Consider the following 22604-nt stretch of genomic DNA (forward strand, 5'->3'; position numbering starts at 1 on the left):
CATTTCTGATTTTTTTTTAAATTTATGTATTTAATTTATTTATTTTTGGCTGCATTGGGTCTTTGTTGCTGCACGCGGGCTTTCTCTAGTTGTGGCGAGTGGGGGCTACTCTTTGTTGTGGTGCGCGGGCTGCTCATTGCGGTGGCTTCTCCTGTTGCAGAGCTTAGGCTCTAGGCGCGCGGGCTTCAGTAGTTGTGGCTCATGGGGTCTAGAGTGCAGGCTCAGTAGTTGTGGCGCACGGGCTTAGTTGCTCCGCAGCATGTGGGATCTTCCCGGCCCAGGGCTCAAACCCGTGTACCCTGCATTGGCAAGTGGATTCTTCTTAACCACTGCGCCACCAGGGAAGCCCAGATTTTTTTTTTTTATATATATATATATTTAAAGCACAAAGCCAGGACTTTCAGTATACCAGCTTCAATTTAAACTTTTGAGTGGTGGTCAAGAATTGTTGTTGGGTTGAATAGTCTTCAGAAGTTTCTGGTACATTTCTGACTTTAGAAACCTGGGATAGGAATCCCTTTCCATGTGCATATGCACTATTTTTTGAGCCTCTTCAAAACACGTTTGAGTGGGTTCTTGAATATTCTTGATGATGGTTTCTCTTGTCGAACTGTCAATGTTAATCTGAAAAGTGAAATTACATGTAGAACATAAGTAGGCATAATTGAAGTTGAAAATGGAATGGAAAGGTTTAATTTTTTTCCTCCTCTCCTTTTCAGTGGAATAGGGTAATTTTGTTTGCAGTTTCATTGGTATCTTAAAAGACAACCCCCCACCCTGCCGCCGCAACAAAACATGAGGACCAAGACCAGGGAAATACCAGAAACCGTTGCTTCCTTAGGCAGATGCAAGTGGTGTGTTAGTGGAGTCTGCAAGTAAGGAGTTTATGAGATGGAGGCCTCTTTTAAAGAAAAGGGAAATCGGGGCTATTTTGAAGTTTGTCTTCCTTAAACAGTCATGAACGTTGATTTAACTGACTATGCCCTGAAATGGGAAGAAAGTGAAGAGAAGTGGAGAAATAGAGGAGAGAAGTGGTTATTCAATAAACCAAGTATTTTCCAGACGAGAGTTTTGAGGAACAAGTCGGTAATGTTGGACTCTCCTGAAAGACAGGAATCTCATGAACCACCCTCTACCCTTATCCTCTTGACCAGAACTTTCATTCCTCATTTTCTCTCCACCAGCAGGAGTCTCAGAGTATCCGTTTCATTCATGACTCTTTATTTCCTTTCTCCAGTTGTAAGTGATTGGCAGGAATGTCGGTGTGAATGTTTGCTGGGTTTGCTGGTTTTAAACTAAGGTGAGCGGTGATGGCACACTTTGCCCACCCCCACTGGGGAAGTCACCACGTCTATTCTATCTGTTGTTTCTTGTAGCAGAGTCAATTCTTACAAGGACTTCTTTTTTTTTTTCACTTTCCTGGGAATTAAGATAACTTAATGAGGAGAGGCTTTGGAGCCAGACAGGCCTAACTTTCCTACTTAACTGCTGTGTGACACTGAAGAAGTTAAATTAACTTCTCAGATTCTCAGGTTTCTTAACTGTAAAATAAGGTTAACAATACTGACTACATAGCACTATAGGAGGTACTGGATGTAAAGTGCTGGCACATACGTGTGCTTGACAGACACTAACACTTTCCTGGGATATATTGATTTCCAGTTGCCGGCATTGTCAGGTGTGGTTACCTCTCTAGGGGACTGTGGCTGGATGTAAGTCCTATAAAGCTTCTTGGCCCTAGAAGTTCTGCTCCTCTGTGAGGCGACTTTCTTATAGGTTTCACACGCCATCCAGAATTTAATATTTTCATCACTGTGCTCCATTTTTAAGTATGCTGCGTAGACTACCGGACCATCTAAAAGTAGAGGAGAAACCAGTTTATTTTCCTGGGTCAGCATCCTAAAAATATCTGAACAATATGTAATGCAGTTTAAAACTAACATCTGAATCAGAGCTCCCAAATTATTTAACAAGTGAGTATTATATAATGATACACACACACACACACACACACACACACACACACACACACCCTACATCTTAGTTACATCTATGCATCTGAAGCATGTTTTGACAGTGCCAGTTAGTGGTGGGATCATTCCTTCATTCCTTTATTCCGTGTTACTCAGAGCAAAATGCCCACTAGTGTGGCTGGGTCTAGGATGGAATAGGTCACAAGGACCCAGAAACAGGACTTAAATGGCCTCAGTGGGAGAGAACTCTGATCATGAACCTGACATGAAAAATCTAAAACCTCAATACAACCTGGAGGGTAAGAGCAAGGTTTAGAATCTAAACAGGCAGGTCAGGGTTGAAAGGAAAACGTCCAGACCATGTAGAAGTGATAAACTGATGAGGCTGTGTAGCCCAGGGTGTTTCTCGTATCCAGTTAGAGCAGGAGAACATGGATAATGAACAATTCAACTTCATATCCATGGTTTATGGTTCACACCAGAAATGAAGGACGAGGCAGGGAACGGAATTCGGATAGGGTGTTGGAAACTACCTCAAAATCCAGAACAGGACAGTGAGGATGTGCAGAACAATGATTAAGTGACACTTGATGCCAGGATCAATGGGCATCCTCAGCTCTGGTCTTTTCTGAAGTGGGAAGATAGGGGCAGACGTGTGGGAGGAACTTTCCCAGTTGAGCCACTATCTTGTGGGCACCAGTGTTTGAAGAAGAGGGTTAAGTGAGTTTTCACAAATCTAACACATTAGTCAGAATCTTTGGGGGGATCAGGTATTCTCAAGATTCAAGTTGAACCCTCTGAGAAAAATATTAAACTTCTTTTGGTGACTAGGAAGTCTCTTGGCATATCTGAGAAATTGAATTGCTAAATCATAAGGCAATGTAACTTTCCAATGATAGTGACAGAAATGTGTATGTAGGCGCTTTGAACACGTGATGAAACATAGGATTTTGACTAACAGTATCTTAGTATTGTTAACTGTTACAAGAAATAATAGTAATCAGAGGGAATAGCAATGGTGAGTAAAATCATATTTTCCTAGATCTTCACATTAGAGATTGGATCTAATGAGTTTCCTAGCACCAGAAAGCCAGGCTCCTTGACTCCTTGGCTTCCACTGCTCTGTCAGCACTGATACAAAAATAAAGACAAGAATTAAGGTATTCTGTATTCAAGAGAAAAACTCAAACAGAGGCAGTTTCTAATAACACCTTCTAAGGAGGCATTAGGGTTGGGGAAAGCTGGTGATCTGCAAGAAATGTGCTATCCTAGGAAGACACAGAATTAGAGCTTGGTTCATTAGTATCATGGGAGCAAGTGTAGCCTTCACGACATTGGGTGGGAGATGGTTCAAAAGAAGCATTGTTTGAATTGAGAGGACAGACGAGATGGGGGTAGGGCTTGTATAAAAATGTAACAAGGAAAGGATATGGATTTGGTATTTCTACCCAACGGGGGAATATGTTTTACCTTACACTTAAAACAAGAAGTTTGTTTTCACAACAGTTAACCCTAAGATGTGCCTCACCTCATCACAGACACAGAAAGCTGGGGTCAGAGAATACAGATGTAGCAATTGGTATTCCTGTTAGAGAAACAGCTGAATGGGTAGGCAAGCCAAAGAACAAAACAAATCAAAACAGAAAGCCATTTCTGGCATAACAAGTGAAGCTGGAAGCCAGTAATTTGCCGTGTATATTGAAAGAACTAGAATCCTATTTAAGAAAATAAAAAGCAATTTTTTATACTTTGTACTTAGAGAAATTTTGACTGAGTGCTTCATTAGGAACAGAAAATAAGGATCCTAAAATAAATGAGTTATGGAATAGGAAAAAAAACAAGCTACCAGATGACATCTACAGATCCTGGAATGAGACTTAGCCACCAGGCTGCTTGCGTGGGTTAAGCGGATGGGGTGGGGGGCAGGTGGGGGGATAATTTGGAAACCAGTGTTAGATTACATGTTATAGTATTCTGAATTTGTGTTTATATTTATGTCTAGCTTAACTGTATAGTAAAATGTTTAGGGATTCTTATTCTAGAAGCTGCCTGCATCTGTATCTGCCTTTTTCAACTTCCCTCCTGATGGAGTGGAGGAAGGGTCTTCTGGGGCTGGCCGAATGGTTCAACAGTTCTCAACATTCCCAAGTCCTCTGCTGAGGAACCCAACCGTGTGGTGCCACATATATTTTTTAACTCTTTTTTTTTTTTTTTTTGCGGTACGCGGGCCTCTCACTGCTGCGGCCTCTCCCGCCGCGGAGCACAGGCTCCGGACGCGCATGCTTAGCGGCCATGGCTCACGGGCCCAGCCGCTCTGCGGCATGTGGGATCCTCCTGGACCGGGGCACGAACCCTCATCGCCTGCATCGGCAGGCGGACTCTCAACCACTGCGCCACCAGGGAAGCCCCACATATATTTTTATATAGATACCCGATGCGGTAGACGGTGGTATTGTTCTCAGTTATTCCTGCCCTTCTTGGAGGAGGATTGTACTTTCATGTCCCACTTATTTCAGCCTTGCTTGTTGGACTTGTGTCAGCCAGTGACACCCATGCACAGTGTCATGTGCAGGTCGGGCAGAAGGCTTCAGGGGGACTATCAGGTGGTTCTGCCGTTGCTCCCCCCCCCAAAAAGAAAAAAAAAGTGAGAAGGACGCATTCTGGAAGAGCTGCTCATTTAGTCTGAAGGCCAGAATAAAGACCTGCAACAGAGCTACAGATGACCCAGTCATTGTGTAGCATGAACAAGAAATGCACCTTTCTTGTAGATTAGTGAGATTGTAGTACCATGTATTACTGTATCATATCCTAGTGAAAGCTGACCTGGACCGCTTGAACTTGTCTGATATTATGGATAGGACTCTGGTGTGTAGAACAAGTAGCTCACATGATTGGTATGTTTTATAGAATTTTGTCTTCATTAGGCTAATTGTTATGCTATGTAAGTTAAGCAGCTGAAAATAGTTGTACAAAAGTGTTCCAGGGGGACTTCCCTAGTGGCGCAGTGGTTAAGAATCCGCCTGCCAATGCAGGGGATTTGGGTTCGAGCCCTGGTCTCGGAAGATCCCACATGCTTCAGAGCAACTAAGCCCGTGCGCCACAACTACTGAGTCTGCACTCTAGAGCCCGTGAGACACGGCTATGAGCCCACGTGCCACAACTACTGAAGCCCATGCACCTAGAGCCCGTGTTCCACAACAAGGGAAGTCACCGAAATGAGAAGCCCGTGCACTGCAAGGAAGAGTAGCCCCCGCTCGCCGCAACTAGAGAAAGCCTGCGCTCAGCAGCGGAGACCCAATGCAGCCAAAATAAATAAATAAATTTATAAGAAAAAGAAAGTGTTCCAGGAATCCAAGCAGTTATTAAAGTCAGAACTGAATTGCTCACTTTAGAATTTCTATTGACTCATACAACAAGGGGATTACAAGGTGGGAAAGCCTTTTCCAAATTAGGCGATGCAGCCCAGTGCGGCCCGTTCTGAGGTCTTAAATGATGCTCCTTTCTGAGCACTAACGCTCCAGAGGCTGTGATTCTGCTTGAGCAGAGTAATAGGGATAAACAGGAGAACTGCTCATTAAACTGAGAGCTGGAAGAACTAGGTTTATGTCACACATAGTGTGCGCTTTTTCCTTGAAGAATGAGAGTGGTGCCTTTGGGACTCCCTAGTGTGTTCTTTACAACTTAGTCACTGAAATTAGCATTTCTGTGACACATGCTGGTATCTTGATGTAAATAGAAAGGAAACATGACATTCCTCTTGTCTGAGTCAGAATGGTGGCCCATCTATTCTAGGATTGTTTTCTGCAAGGCGGCAAGGCTCATGGCATCATTAAATCCTAAATATGGGCTGTGTGGCAGTCTGCCACCAGAAAAGTGTCTAAAACTATGTTAAATCCATTTTATTTTTAATATGTACCACTGGAGAAAATGAATTCCATAATTCTACCAGCCTCTGTGAAGTTTTAAAATAAGTCTGTTTTATTGAAATTCTCTGGTTTGGCTTGTATATTAATCATTTCTGGGTTTTCTCCTAACTTCTGTTTGCTGTATTATTATGAAAGCAACTTAAATACAGAAATTTGTTAACAACTTGATATATTTCCTTTCACTCTTTCAGTCCTTTGTTCATGTTTAACTTCCTACCTAAACAGTATTCATTTAACTTTCTACCTAAACAGTATTCATTCATTTTCACAAATACAGACACACTCTCAAATTACCTTATTGGCATCATACAATGAAAGCAATTTTGTATCACTCTTACATACTTAATATGGTGTAGCAAACACTTTCTCTTATTTACTCTTTTTTTTTCCTCCTGTTTACTCTTAAAGGTCATGTAACAGTCCATTGCAGGACTACTACACTGTATTATATTTAGCTGTGCTACCATTATCAAATATTTAGATTATTTCCCCTTTATATGTTGTAACGTATTCTACATCGACTATTTTGGTTTATAAATCTTTGCGTCTCTAATTACTTCCCTAGAATTAAAAGAGTAGAATTACTAGATTGATGATGTAATATTTTTGGAGACTCTTGATACCTATTGTAAAATTGCTTTCAGAAATATTTCATTGTTTTTCATTAGTAATAGCAGTGTTGACATGTCTACACACTCCTTCCTTCCCAATCAGATTGGGTAAGACTAGTGACTTGTAGTTATTTAAATTTGTGTTTTAAAAATATTAATGCTTAAACATTTTTTCTTTATTCCAGACCATTTCTTTTCTTTCTGTGAATTTCAAATTTTTTTGTCCATTTTTCTTTTGCATTGTTACTGTTTTCTTGAATTTCCAGGTCTCTTTGTATATTAAAGACACTATCTGTTTTACTTATGGCATTATCTTCTGTTTTACTTTTACATGTTACTTTTGTTTATGATTTTGGGGGAATATTTGTAAAATATCTAATCTGAAAAAGCCTAAGTTTATCCATCTGATCTGCTTTCAATCTTTTCTGCACTCTTATTAGAGAAAAATCTGTAAAACGAAAATCTGGCCATGGCCCTTTATTTATAGCCTTCAACCTTTCCCATTGCTCTAATGGTAAAACCCCTACCTCTCGGCAGTGGCTGCAAGGCCCATGAGGATACTGCACTGTCTACCTCTCCAGCCTCATCCTGTCATGCCTGAACACCGTCCTGGTTTGCGCCTTGCTCTTCCTGGCCAGGTAGTGTGTTACTGCCATGCTGCTGTATATGCAGTTCCTGCTGTATGTGTGGCGGGCTTTATACCCTGATCTAAGACTCAGGTTTGGTATCTCAGTTTCTGAAGAAAATCTCTCTGAAGCCCCTGTCCCCACAGCAGGTTAGATAAGTGCTTCCTGTCAGTTGACAAGCAGCACCTAGTCCACACTTATTTTCATTCTCACTGTACCTCCCTCTGTACCACAGTCTGTTCTGTTTGTTGATTTATTTCTCTTACTCTCCGCTCACCTGCAAGCCCTTTGAGAACAAGCACGGCAGTCAGTCACCTCTGCATGCCCCACGCCTGCGTGCTGCCTGACGGGTAACAGGTACCCAGTAAAGAAATGTTTGTTAATCCAGGCTTTTGGATCCCTCGTGCTTCTGTATTTTAAAGAGACTGTCTGTAGATTTTGAAAAGTAAAGAGGCAGGCTCTAATTACTCAGCATCCAGGAAGCACCAAAGGACAGAGGATTATACCTGGCAAGTTGTTACTTTTTGGTTTCTTGAGAGCGAGGCAGAAAATGTACTAACTGAACATTGAGGTCTACAGAAGGCCAGGTTTGTTGTTGTTTTCCCTGGAACGTGAGGACATGCGTGAGAAGTTAAAGAAGACAAAAGTGCTAGTGGGAAGGGTGAGGCATGGCAGCATGGGGAGTATGAGGGATGGCGAGGGGAACCATGGCAACAGCTGTGGGCAGCAGCGCTGAGACTAAAGGGTGGTGTAGGGAGCTGCCAGTCCCCAGTGAGCAGCACAGAATCTCATGGACGAGGAGAGCCGAGGGAACACACAGGAGGGAACGACAGCATCCCCCAGTGACTTGTAGTGTCCACTGTCTGCTGTGATGCACTACGGCGCCTTCAGCACTACGAGAATCCTACACTTTCCATCTGGCATTTCCAAGGCTGTCCACAGTGACTGTGATCACTGAGAAAGGGAGGGAAGCGTTCCGTACATTTAAGGATGATTTTGGCCAAAATTAAGATTGATGCAAATTCTGGGATTCAGAACCCTTGCCGATCCAGAAAGGCTTCACTGTGCTCTTGTGTCTGTGCCGGAGTGCACACAACAGGCCATGGAAGAATACACAATTGTACTTTCTCACTTGAAATCATCACTGCAAATTTTAAAATGGGCACTCAGCATTACCCTCTGTCATCCTACTATCCTCCCCTAATATCGTGGCTCTCCAACTCTCCAGAAACTATTTCCTATCCCCTCCTTTTACAATGCCAACTCATCCTCTCCTCAGCTGCTGATGACCCTGCTTCAAACTTAGCTGAGAACACAGGTTTAATTAGGTGGAGATTCCCTCACCTTCTCTCCACCAAATCAACCAACCTACCTCTGCTGGTACCTGCCCTTTCTGACTCTCCTCCCGAGAGGAAAGGATCCCAGTTGCTTTTTGGGTGGGCCAAACGGTTCATTTGTGGCTCCCACCTGATTTTGCTTTCCCTGTTGCCTTGCACTTCTCCTTTGCTCTTAAAGTCACCTCCACTCTATTCTGTGCCATCCGTTTCTTCCTCTCTAATGGTTGCCATCGTCTGCAAATATGCTGCTTTATTTCCCAAGTAAAACCAATAACAACTACTGACTCTTTACGCCCAATGTGGAACGCATTCACTCTTCCTTCCAGTCTCTGTGCTTTTCTCTGATAAACTTCACAGCAATATTTATGTAAATAATTCCCTGTATCATCTGCCTTACTTCCTCTTGTCCAGTCCATCTCCACCATGCCCCCCAGGCTGCTCTTATCTTGGCACAATTGACTTCACGTTGCCACACCCGATGGTCGCTGTTCCTTCCACATCTTACCTGACTTCCCAGCAGCCTTAGACACAGTGCACCCCTCCCTTCCTGAAACGCTGTCTTCTTTGCCTCCCATGATGATATGCTGTCCTCATTCTTCACTCACTTGATGCTCCTTTAACATCTTCACAGACTCCTCCTCTTCTCTGGATATGGAAATATTGGCGTGCATCTAAGCTCCACGTCTGGGTCTGTGCTCACCTCTCTCTGAACTCTCCCTCTAAGTGAACTCATAGGGCCATGGCTTCGATTAGCATCTATATGCTAATTACTCCAGGTTTTGTCTTCCCTACTGAGTTCCAGTCTTACCTGGTTTATTGAAATAGCCTTCTAACTAGTCTCTCTGCTTCTTTTCTTCAGAAGAGAACTAGCGCGTACTTTTATTGACTTACAATATTATGTTAGTGTCAGGGATACAACATAGTGATTTGATATTTTTATAGATCATACTCCATATAAAGTTATCATAAAACATTGGCAGTATTCCCTATACTGTACATAGCATCCTTGGGTCTTCTGTGTTTTATACCCAGTAGTTTGTATCTCTTAATCTCCTCCCCTCCCTTGCCCTCCCCCACCCTCAGAGGGTATTTCTCAAAGCACATTAATGCTTGTTACTTTTCATTTAAGGTCTTTCATGTGGCCTGTAAGGCCCTGTGCTCCTGTTAGGCTGAATTTCTTTGGTTAATTGAAGACACTAGCTTCATTCATATCTCAGGGTCTTCTGAACATGGTTTTCCTCTGCTTGGGCCGCTCTGCCCCCAGACCCCAGTATGGCTGGCTGCTTCTCGTCATTCAGTTCTTAGCTCAAATTTTACACCTTCGGACAGTTTGTCTCTAATCATCCCGTTGAATTTCCCTCTTACTCCTGTCTTTCTTTGTCATGCGACCTGGTTTTAGTTTCTTCAAAGTACTTACTACGTTCTGGAATTAATTAAGCTATTAGTTGGCTTTCCTGTTTGTCTCTCTCCTCCCTCTAGAGGGTGCACATGAGCTGAGCACAGTGACCCTCGAGGCCTCTTTCAAGGTACTGTCCAGTGCCAGGAAGGTCAGCCAGACACATGGAAGGATTGAATGACTCATCCAAGGGCATTGGTTGCCGTTTTAAACTTATTTTTATTTATATTAAGCATACTTCACTCGAATATTAGTGGGAAACCTCTATCCTCATATTTTGAGATTTGGCCAAAAAATATTATTTATGTATGAGCCTTCTGCATTCTTTTCTGGCATTCTTTTCTGATATTTTAATCAAAATCATATATAAAACTTTGATTAATCAAAGTTTTGATTTTAATTATTTTTTAGTCTTGACCTCTCCAGTTTGTAGAGTCCTCAGCTTTTAGGGGATCATTGGTCTTCCCTGGTATCGCAGTGGTTAAGAATCCGCCTGCCAATGCAGGGGCCATGGGTTCGAGCCCTGGTCCGGGAAGCCTGTGCGCCACAACAACTACTGAGCCCACACGCCACAACTCCTGAAACCCGCGTGACTAAAGCCCATGATCCGCAACAAGAGAAGCCGCCGCAATGAGAAGCCAGCGCACCGCAATGAAGAGTAGCCCCCGCTGGCAGCAACAAAGACCCGATGCAGCCAAAAATAAAATTAAAAAAAAAAAAAGTTATTACTACTTTTATGCCCATTTGAAAATAATTTTTTTCCTAAAATCTTGGATGTTTGGAAACTTGAAGGACTTTCTATAATCTGTAAACTTGGAACTTCTGCAGGGTACTATCTCTTTAATTCATTGTGGAGATTTTTTTAATGAGACCAGTCTTCATACCAAATCCAGAGGAATACTACACATTACATTTCTTCATTGAAAGAAGCACTCATTTGTCTTCACTGTACTTAACTTCTTTTAAAACCGTTTTCCTATCTTTAAAGTACTTACAGTCAGAACTCTTTATCATTTTACAACAATCTGAGTCATTTAAGTCCCAGTTCAAAATTTGCCTCTTGTGAGAATCTTTGCCATGTGGGTTTCTGAACTACATATTCTTAGAAATTGCTTTTTAATCTGTGTGGAGGCATCTGTGTGTCTTAGCTAGAGGATGCGTTTTACTCCTGTGCTTAGTTAATGTAAACGCAGTCTATTCTCTGGCACATTTAATGTTTGTATTCTTAGTTTTATCTTTCTGATTGCGTGTCCCATAGAATGATTTGTTTTATCACCTTTTTATTACACGATTGTTGAATTTTTACATGAATTTCACAGTAATTCAATTTCTGGTAAGGTTAGTACCCTGTTTTTGGCGAAGAGCTGTATCCTGTCTTCCTGTCTTCATCTTTTCTTTAGACTTTACTTATTCTTGTGATGCTAGATCTCTAAATTGCTAATTCTAGCCAAGATCCCACTTGAACATTTTTTCTGAGTAATTAACTTTATTCACTTAGTTTATGAGGCTGCCAGGATTGGCACAGAAACTCTTACACAATATGGTTTGGCGTTTTGATCTTTTCTTACTAATACTTGTCTTGTATTTATTCATTGAACATTTATTGCATGCCCATTAGGTACAAAGCACAATTTCGGCCTCTGGGAGGTAAGATGAAAGGTGGATGAGAAGTGATCTGTGCGCTAAGGAAATTTACAATCTAGTGAGAAAGCAGCTGCGGGAAAAAACCCAGTACACGAAATTGCTATAATTAGAAGCAAAGTAAATAATGATACTATCAAATAGAAAAGAGAGAGAAAAATAATTCCAGGAGGTTTCCAAGAGGAGAAAGTGGAACTTGAATTTTACCTTTAAGGATGGGCAGGGTAGATAGAGGAGACAGATAGGCAAAAGCCTGAACCAGGAGAGTTGGACATGTAGAAGATGGGGCAGACATCACAAGGGCAGAAGGGCATGTCACATGTAGGGACAGAGCTGGAGGTAAGTGTTAGAAAGTGCGTTAGCTTAGGTATAGAGTCCTGAAAACCAAGTTGGAGATTTTGGACTTTTGGGTGGGCAGCAGAGAAAAAGGAATGCTGTTCAAGACAAGCGCTTTATTTCTAAGAGAAATAACTCTCAGTCATTGCGTGTCTCCTCTGTATCAGGCATTGAGCGAGGGGGCGTATATTTAACCTGCACCGGAATGCTGAAAGGTTACATGATATTATGCCGTTTTGCAGATGAAGAATAAGAAACTCCAAGAGGGAGATTAATCTGGCAATGGTGCACAATATGGGTTACTGGGGCTTGGGACGAACTCTGAATTATTAACAGAGGATCAGTCAGGATAGCCAACTGAACATACACTTTAGTCTCTTCCTCCTATACCAATGTCCTAAAATTGACCAAAAGGTTACATATCTTAAAATTTGCAATCATGCCTGCAAACCGGATCACAAACTAGGAGGTACACCTGAAAAGTGAGAGGCGGGGATGGTGGCGTCAGAGAAAGAAAGCGTGGCCTTCAGTGCCCGCTGGGGAGGGCTGCTACCTGAGGTGGGCCCTCAGGTGGTGACAGAGCCTGGAGCTGTGGGTCCCAGCACTGTGGGCACCGTGGAATAAGAGCCAGGCCGGCTGGCTAAGGTGTTTCAGTAGGAGTAGCCAGGGGTCCGCACCTGTGCCATGGCCCTCGAGGCCAGGTGGCGACAGCTGTCTCCGAGCAGGAGTTGGGGGGGGGGCCTTGAGTCGAGAAGAGCAGGCAGCACCCCAGGAACATGGCGAGCCTTGGGGGACAGGAAGCACCCTGCCCAGAATAACTGCTGGCACCCCTGCCAATTTAAACCTTGGGTATCACAGCTAACACCCCTCCCACAGTCAATAGATGTAAACAGATTAAACGTTCACAGAGGAGCTAACAGGGAATCTCAAATAAAAAAAGGTCTAGAGCAAATCATTAGCAGACATTTGAGGGGAACAAACTGCATTTTGAAAAAAGTACCAAGTTCAGCAAACAGAGGAATTTTCTTTGAGTGAGCCCTAATGTTTCTCTGTACCTGTCTTCTGGTGTTTATCATTTCCTACAGCCTCCCAGTTTCCTACCCCAGACACAGTTGACTGCTCCTTCATTTGTCTTGTGTTGAACCTCTGACTTTATCTTCCTCACCTCCACTGCTATCATCTTCCATTTATACCATCTGAATTCTGACACTTATATATAACTAACTATGGACTTATATGCAGTCCCACTTAAATCAGACACTGATAAAGTTAGAAGCAAACTTTGAGGATTTTTAGAATATCAAAACTCAAATTTATTCTTATGTCTCAAGGCACTAAGAAGAGGGAATTGTTAGTTTTTTTTTTAAATTATAACTTTAGAAAGCTAGAGGAAGGCAGTATATTTCAGTATGTGTTACTATTTAAGCATATTTTCCAAGGGATTTTACACATATACTTGTGAAGAATAAGTATTCACAATGACTAATCTTGCTTTAATTAACACTAAAGAAAATAGTACTGGTTGACACGGCAGACTATTTTCAGGTTTCTTTTTTTAACCGTGGCAGTTGCCGTTTAGAAGGCTATGAGAAGAGCAGCAAACATACATCACCAAGTTCCCTCATTTTCCTCCGAGAATAAAACTGACTAGTTATTAAAAAATGATATGTACATGATACTCACATTTCGTAGCCATCAACTTTTCAAAAGACTGGGCCCACTGTAATGCTTCCTCCAAAGTAAGGCTTTGAAAAGAAACAAAAGGTGCTCATTGCACTAAAATATTCTCAAGCTTTTTCTGAACTAAATAGAAATATGCTATCTTGAAAATAATGCCCAAATATAGTTATACTCTATTTGTGTGTAGTTTTGGATGGAAATTTATTTCCCAGTGATCTTTTACGTTTTATTTTTACTTTCTAAGTGATTAGAATTATAAAAATATAAAAGTAGAAAAAACATGAAAATCTGATAAAATAAATTTTAAAAGACAAAGAACCAGAGTTTTATAATCTCTGTGGCCCAGATTACCATTGTTAATATTTTGATGTATTTCTTTTTAGTTTTTTGGTTGTATGCATGTTTGTGTGCTTTTAACCAAGAAGTAATCATTCTCTGCCTATGTGTGCGCATACTTGATATGTGTGTGGGGTGTGTATATACATGTATATACACACACACAGACATATATATATGTATATATATCCTTTTAATAAGCCTTTTATGTCTTCACAATTTATAGTGTATAATTGTAAATTTACAATTTATAATTGTAAATTTATTTATTTTTTTGATTAGGGAAATATTTATTCTTTTATCTCTAGATGAGTAATTGTAAATTTATAATCATTGGGAGTCAGTATCATTTATAGTGACCATGAAATATTCTACAAGGGGGCATTTCATAGTTTACATAATTATTCTCAATGAGTGTTTTGATCATTTCTAATTTTTTACCAATAAAACCAAATATAACCCAGCTGTCATTGAGGCTTGCCATGCCCACAGTCAAGGTAATTCCTTAAGAGATTAACAGAAGTAGAATCAATGCTTCTAAAAAGGTTATACGTTGTATGCCGCTGCCACCAGCAATGTGTTTGCTCATTTGTCTATTAGACTTTTAGAGTTTATCCACAAAACCTATTGGCATGCATAACTTTGCATTTATTATGTATGATATTTTCTTGGTCAGTTATTTGCTCTATACTTTTTTACCTTGACAGTTTTAGTTTTTATCACTGTGAATAATATGTCAAGTTACATTTGACCTAAACATATGAAAAAGGCTATTTACCATTTTGAAAATATCTGTGGAAGTTACTGGCTTCGAGACTTCATTTCTTTCATTTTGGTGGGCTTTTTGAGATGAATTGGTAAGCGACTGTTCTTCAGAATCACTTTCTTTCCCTCCTTTGAAATACTGAGTCTATTCATTGCCATTCAGTTTATGATACGTTCTTACTTTTCCTATTTTTAATAACCGCATCTAATCAAAAGCCACTATAGATACAAGCAAGCACTGCCCATTGGCTATCACCTGGTATAGTTAGCTCAGTACTCAGTGTTGAGGGGACAGCCATCTGCATTAGCAGGTACTTAACACAACGAAAGAAGATTAAGTTAAAGAGGTTAAAAAGTAACCTGGGACACAGAAAAATATTGGGAGTCCTAGAAAGGTCAAATATCCTTTGTTTTCTGAAAGTTCAGGTGGTACTTGCTAGTTCTAGATGGACTGTTCACATCAGCACTGAGGCTTAACAGTGCACTGCCATTGAGATTGTTTTCGACAAACATTTCCCTGCAACGGTGTCAGACTCGCTGTTCCTTTCTCGTATTAGAACTTTTAAAAACAGAAACCTAAAATCACCTTTTCCAATCCATCGAAATGAAAAGTGCTTGGCAAGGTGCCCTGCAGACCTAACTGTCATATAGGAAAGAAGAAAAGCTACAGCGTGAGAGGAGATACCGTCACTGTCCTGGGTTAGCTCAAAGTTTGGTGTTGGTGATTGTTGGCAAGGGAGTACCTGTGCCTCTAAGGGTCATGAGTCTATGGAGATGCATTGTGATTGGGGTAATTATGGTTGGGGGTAAAGCTGTGAAGTAAAATTTGGTTTTGGCTTAATCCCATTTTTGCTTGTAATTTTTCCTGAGTATTTCACCAATTTCATGCTGTCCCGTGGCTACCAGTTTCCCTTAGGGAAATTCTAAACACCTTTGTCCCCTCATCCACTGGAGTTTCTAATAACAGACTCCACTTTTGTGTCCCCTCCTTTCTTCTGGACAGAGAGAGAGCAGGCACCAAACAGATACGGGAGCATATTCTGAGACATCGCAACATTGCGGAGAGAGGAATGAGGAGTGTTTGGAGTCTGACAGTCCTGGGTTCTGATTCCTGTGCTTTACTTCATAGCTTTTGGTCTAACTTAAAATCTCCAAGCTTCAGTTTTATTATCCACAAAGTTACCCTGAACATTAAGTTAGGTCAAGAACATTAAGCACTTATCAAATGACTGTCATCTCTTGGTTTGTGAGGAATGTGAATTCTCTTTCCTTGGCCTTCGCCGGCCCTGATGGTGGGTGTCAGGGCAGGTAGAAGGAAGGCAAGCGTTGATGGTGATGCTCTATGGGAATCGTCAGCAGAAGAGAAGGAAGCTCTTCCCAAACCAGCCTTCTCGTCTTCCTCCTCACACAGGCCTGTGCAGTTCAGCAGCCTCAACTGGTCAATTGAAATGCTGAGCTTTGGGTCTTCCTGTCTCTCCCGCCTACCACTGGAGACTCTGCATCCTCCAAACACACAGTAGCTGGTTTGCATTTTTGGATATTTGGATACCTCAGGGTGGGAGCCTGCGTACCAGGAGTTCCGACTGTAGCAGGGATGTGTGGCCATGACTGAGTCTCCATGCAGATGAGGTCAGGCTCTCAGGTTAACCTAACAGGGATCCTCGGCCTGGGGATTCTTCAGGGTGAGCAAATCCAGTCAAATGGTTTGTTACCCTCCTCAGGCATTCCGCTTTCCATTTTAGTATAGCCACTGGCCCCACCTGAATGGCTTCACTTTGAGTTATGGCAAAATGTAGAAGAGGCCTGGGAGCTTGGTGAGCATTTGGTTACCCCTCCAGTCTCACCTCTTCCAACCACAGAGGAAGGTCTGGCACTTTGTAGACAGAGGGTTTGAACCATGTAAATAGTTTGGATGAAAGAATCTCATTTTAACATATAAAGTATTAACAGTATAAGACTTTAAAAAAAACCTAAGAATATTTGTTTGTAAAAGACTCTCTAAAAACATTAACCTTGCTGAATTCTCAAGTGTAAACCATGAATAATGAAAATGGAACCTTAGTGTAACGCATGGTTGCCCTTCTAGTGGAATTAGGTGTAAATGCAAATTTTACTTTCTGAGCAAAATATACTAAGACAGCAGTTGAATAAACATACACCTACTTATCATGTGATAAATATACATGATAACGGTAATAGAATTTACATCCTACTTACTTTGAAGGAGGCCTCTTAGAGTCATCTCTGCACATCTTACAAATCCAACAATTCCGCCTGCTCATTTTTCTAAAGAAATGCAGCATATACTTAGTATAATCTAGTGATTTAAAATGATTATATATTAGAGTCAATTTCTAAAGAACAGACAAAGTTATAAATCATAAAAAAATAAGGATGGGTTCTTGAAGCTAATGGAACACAACCACTGGTGGGGATGGGAAGGAGGGAAGAGAATAAAATGACTCATCTCATAAATATTTTATAGGAATATAGGTGCTTTGAGTTGTGATTTTAGAACTCATCTGGCCCACCCGTTCTCTAATAACAGCTTTCAAAAAATACAGCTCTCTGAAAAAGATCTTTCCATGCAGGGGCTCCCAGCAATGAATTCACCCACTCCCAAGTCTTCCCACTTTGGAGAGCTCTTATTTATAGAAAGATCTCTCAATATACTGAACAAGAATTGGCCTCTTTGTAATTAACCAAACAAAATAGTGTAAACAGCCAGATACAAAAAGAAGCCTTTTTAAGGGCGGATGCTGAGTGGAGTGTTGCCTTCCTGGCTTTCCCCACTCTGGTCAGCGTGACTTTGACTTTAAAATTCAGGTAGAGGTTAGTCAGCCCAGGCTTTATCGACAATGTATGGAACAGAAGGTTTTTAACTCAGGACTTTGAGAAAAAAAAACTCAAACATTTCTTAAAAATGATGAAATCCACACTTTACAATGAGAGCCGGAAATACTTTGCTAAATATATATTCACACTTATCTGCAGTGAGATATTCAGGATAAAGAGTGAGTTTAATATCAGTCTTTATTGGTTCATGGGAAACATCTGTTGAACACTTGTTATGTACCAGGTTCTGGCTGCCGGGGGTCTACATAGGTCCCGTCTTTCCTCTTCCCATCCTCACTAACAAGCAGTGAAAATTCACGTGGTGGGGACTTTGCAACAGGAAGTACAGGGGCCCGTGAGTACACATGCGAGGAGAACCTAACCGGACCCGGGGGTGGTTAGAGGAGGCATCCCGGTAAAGCAGTAGCTGAGCTAGAACTACAGGGTGTGCAGGAATGTGCTAAGTGAAGGAGAGAGGCAGCTTGGGCCCAGGTCAGGAGGCAATGGGTCGAGTCCTCGTTGAGGAAATGAGAGGAATGTGGTCACTACCTGAGTCCAGAGTGTGGCAGGGAGAGAGCTCGGAGAGAAAGGCTCCAAAGCGTTCATTGCGGCAAGAAAGTGGTGGGAGATGAAGTCTTAAGGGTAGAGACAGAAGCCAAGCACGATAGGCCTTACACACCATCAGTTTCATAGTAAGAAGCTGAAAAATCATTGAAGGTTTTAAAATATGGAATAGACGTGTTAACATTTGAAACTGGTTCTGTAGTAGAATGGATTGTAGGGTGGCCAGGGTGGAATGAGGGAGACCAGTTAGGAGGTGACTGCAGGAGTCCAGGTGAGGGATGTTACAAGCTTCGGTGAGGAAGGTGGCAGTAGCAGTGGTGGGAAGGGGATAGATTTCAGGTGTTTTAGCGGAGGAACTATCCGAACTTGTTGGTGTATTGACTCTACCCAGTGGGAGAAGGAAAGGAAACAAGTTCAGGTGGAAGAGATTCAACCTCAAGGTAAAGATGGGCAGTTTTCATAAAACATATAAGAGAAGCCAAAAGAAAAGATGAGATGGTCCAGGAGACAGTACAAAACAAGAAGAGCGGGTGGCTCAAGACAGATGAATGAACACACGTGATTAAGAGAGAGACTGAGACAGAGGGCCCTGCAGGAGGAAAATCAGAATAATATGCTATGACAGAAACCAAGGGAGGAGTTATCAGAAGGAAAAAAAATGGCTAATTGAGTGTTAGGACCTGGGTAGAGATTAAGAGAGCAAAGGACTGAAAACATCCCTCAGATTTGTGAACAAGAAGGTCATCTATAACCCTGGTGAGAGTGGTTTTAGTGTAGTGGGGAGGGCAGAAATAAGCAGCAAAAAATAAGAGGAAATGGAGACCTGGCCTGCACATCTCTGGGGACATGGTTCATAAAGTCTACACTGCGAGTGATTCAGCCTGAACTTGGCCGTGGTAGCCATGGACAGAGGGTGAAGACATAGGAGAAGGAGGGAAAATCAGTAGAATTTCAGGTTTCTGAAGACGAAGGAGGAGGTGGGATTCAGAAGGGGGGTGTCGGTCTTTGGAGATGTCCCAGTGGAAGCATAGGAGGAAGTTACTGTCCCCTTGTAATCGGAAGGGGCAGGGAAGGCACAGGTGCAGGTCTAAGTATATTTGCAGGTTTGGGGATAAGAATTTATGGGTGCTGTGGTCTACTGGACTTCATTTTCTGTGTGGGTCTTTGCTGTGAGGAGAACCAAGGGACAGGAAGCTAAATATATCTACAGGATGGAACAAAATTAGGACTCTTGAATGCATATATAGATTCACTGCAGTTTAAGCAAAAGGGAGAGTTTATTATAGGGAATATGTTTGTGCAGGTAGATTCTGGACGGCCTTCAATGCTGGGCTCTACCCTGTTGGTAGGGATAATTCATTGAGGTCTTTCAATAATACTGTGATGAAAATAAGTCTTTTTCTAGAAGGACAAATCTGACTGAAGTTGATTAACACTGAAATAATCGAGGCTGAGAAAACTGTTGCAGCGATTGGCTGTCCTTAACTGATCCTGTGTGTATTTGCACCCTCAAGTTTCAAGATTCCTCATCTCTGTAATCACCTCTAAGATGCGGATTATACCTGATGGCTCTCTGCTTATCTTCTAAGTAGGAGGATGGTAGACAACTTCTTTCTTTCATGTGTCATTTCTGTCAGTGTCGCTGGTCATCTCTGTCTTCTCCTGGGCCTGGACTTGTCCCCCAAGCTGTATTTTAACAATCTTTTTTTTTTTTTTTTTGCGGTACGCGGGCCTCTCACCGTTGTGGCCTCTCCCGTTGCGGAGCACAGGCTCCGGACGCGCAGGCTCAGCGGCCATGGCTCACGGGCCCAGCTGCTCCGCGGCATGTGGGATCCTCCCGGACCGGGCCACGAACCCGCATCCCCTGCATCAGCAGGCGGACTCTCAACCACTGCGCCACCAGGGAAGCCCTAACAATCGTTTTTATATCTCATCGTCTCCTCACTTGATCTACTGGATCTATCTGCACACATTGGTGATCTGTGTATCTAAAGTTCAGGTCTGTTTATAAGTCATCATATTTTCTTTTCTAAATTGAATGCACCTGTTTGACAAAAGCAGCGCAGTCTTAGTGTGCGCCGCCCACGGAGGTCAGCAGCACAGCAAAGGTAAAGTAATTTCTGGATGCACTAGAGTCTTGGGGAGTCCCGCAGTTCCTGAGAGGTGACAGCGTGTATTAAAATAATCCTGGGCTCTGAAGCCGAACAGACATATGCTTGAGTTCAGGCTCTTACTAGCTGTGTGAACTTGGGCATATTAATTAAACTCTCAGTTTCCTAATTTCCTTTTCTCTAAAATGGAACTGTAAATATTAGAAAAATGCATGTGTGCAAAAACTTTCTGTTCCAGTTAATCTGATCAGTCCTTCAGCTTCTTACACTCTGTCCCTCAGGAAATATTTCCTAAGCTCTAATGTACGTACAGGAAGCACACGTTCTGTCAGACTGCATTCCTTCCTCTTTTTAAGGTTCAGCTCAGACCTCTATAAGTTTTTCCAATTAATCTTATTCATTCTTCAGTGTGTCAGCACACCCTGCAAATCCTCCTTCCTTCGTTTGCTCTTGTGTTCCTATTTTTCTGTTGTTCACGTATTATGTTAGTAGCTGAGGTTCCAGCTTTATAATTAGCTAGGTCTGCTGCAGAGCTTCAGACACATGTGGCATGTGTACCCTATTGAAGGGATGGGGCCGCCAGGAAGGATTTGTTTGGCCAGAAGAGCCCTGGCAAGCTTGAGGGGTAGAGGGGAAGGGGCGAGAGGACAGCCCAGCCAGAGCTTCCGCTTATGTACAATTATGCAGGCTGTCCCCCAACCCGGATGCCTGGTCTGGAGGAGAGAAGGGTTGAGATCCACCCACACTTCCCTTTCCAGGCTGTGGCCCCCAAGTGGGGTTTCATCCATGTGGTGGAAAGGCCACCTTTTTAAATTCCAGCAAAGGCTCCATATAGACGAGTCGCAGCCCTGTGCTCAGCTACATGACTGATGCAGAGGGAGGTTCTCTGGCCCAGGTGGCTCATTAGTTGGAAAAGGAGTGGAATATAAATATATATAATATACAAAAATATATACAAATATATAAAAATAATGTTATTTATATTTCTGACTTTACTCTTACTAGAGTATAAATTTCCTGCTGTTATGTGCAAATGCTATTTGATAATCACGTATAAGTAGTTGTTTATATGTTGTTGTATTCTAAGTCAAACATTCACCGATTTATTAAATTATGGAATGCCAACAGAATATAATGACATAAAAGCATCAACAATTAAATTAATACTTAGTGACAGAATTGGGTACAAGATGATTTTTCTACATAGAAAAATCAGGTCACAAAATAGTCTTGTTTTGTGAAGTTTTCTGGTTTTCTAGTCCATTGAGAAATGCAGCTTGTTGGTTGCTGTCCCAGTGACTGGAAGCCTGCTGCTCATGTTCTAAGATTCCTGGGACCTCACGTCCCTTGCACACCTGCATACCCTCTTTCAGTTACTGCTGGATTCACTATCACTGTGTACCTCCACCTTGCTGGAATATCACAGAACACTCCCCATGTCCTCATAATGCCTCCAGCGTTGAAACCAAGAGATAAATGCACAATTATTTAACCCAGTTTCTGGTAATAGAACAGATTGAACTCCTGAGTTTATTACTTCTTCCAACTGACACTGCTAAAATTATAGTAAAGGAATGTATAAGGCTTAAACATGAAGGAAAAGGCAGATTAAACATGGAGACAGAAAACACAGTATTTCGAACGAATTCTGGAAGATGGAAAGCAGACAAAGTAATAGAAATTAAAATTCTCATACCTCTAAAAGGAGAAGAGAAAAGGCAGCCTTTGGAATTTCACCTGACAAAATGAAGAAAATATAATTCACAGTGTGAGGACAAAGAACTTCCAAAATAGGTAGTGGTTTAAAAGGAAATGTCTGCAGTCCTGCGTTCAGCAATATTTATCATTAAGTAGTGCATCCACATCTACAGTTACCAAAATATAGTGACAGAGTGAAACACTTTCATATTTACAATTGCAAACTTTTTTTTTTTTTTAATTAAAAAATTTTTTTTTTTTGCAGTACACGGGCCTCTCACTGCTGTGGCCTCTCCCGTTGCGGAGCACAGGCTCCGGACGCGCAGGCTCAGCAGCCATGGCTCACGGGCCCAGCCGCTCCGCGGCATGTGGGATCTTCCCAGACCGGGGCACGAACCCGTGTCCCCTGCATCGGCAGGCAGACTCTCAACCACTGCGCCACCAGGGAAGCCCTACAATTGCAAACTTTTAAGAAATATTTTTGGTGATCCCAAAAGGAGTAAATTCTAAAAAAAATTTAAAGTATAGTTCTTCACAACTAGAATTTGATTAAAATTCCTGTTGATAAACTCATATTTATTTTGCTTATAGTTAAATCCAATTAAGAACATTTGCAGTGAAATTATACCTTTCAAATTAGAGCACACATGGTCATTTACTGGTAAAAATATAAATGAGCCTCACATATTCCACAGAACTACAATTCTGTTTGGCAAGAAAAGAGTTTCCTGTGAAAGAATGACTTAAACTGATGAGATATAGAATTGAT

The 22604-nt window shown here is 41.8% G+C and overlaps 2 protein-coding genes across 2 annotated transcripts in view; one reads left to right on the forward strand and one right to left on the reverse strand.

Annotated features, from left to right (window-relative positions):
• Nucleotides 1-22604, forward strand: part of LOC112395160 (uncharacterized) — a 404375-nt gene that overhangs the window by 122691 nt on the left and 259080 nt on the right. The gene's annotated exons all lie outside the window — the stretch shown is intronic.
• RGS13 (regulator of G protein signaling 13) lies at nt 439-16930 on the reverse strand. The gene is made up of 4 exons (XM_024738219.1): nt 16845-16930; nt 13530-13591; nt 1689-1855; nt 439-624 (listed from the first exon to the last, which is right to left on the reverse strand). Exons 1-4 carry the CDS (start codon nt 16928-16930, stop codon nt 439-441), a joined length of 501 nt encoding a protein of 166 aa, XP_024593987.1.

The sequence above is a fragment of the Neophocaena asiaeorientalis genome, unplaced genomic scaffold (assembly GCF_003031525.2).
Source record: "Neophocaena asiaeorientalis asiaeorientalis breed wild unplaced genomic scaffold, Neophocaena_asiaeorientalis_V1.1 scaffold25, whole genome shotgun sequence".
NCBI lineage: Eukaryota > Metazoa > Chordata > Mammalia > Artiodactyla > Phocoenidae > Neophocaena > Neophocaena asiaeorientalis.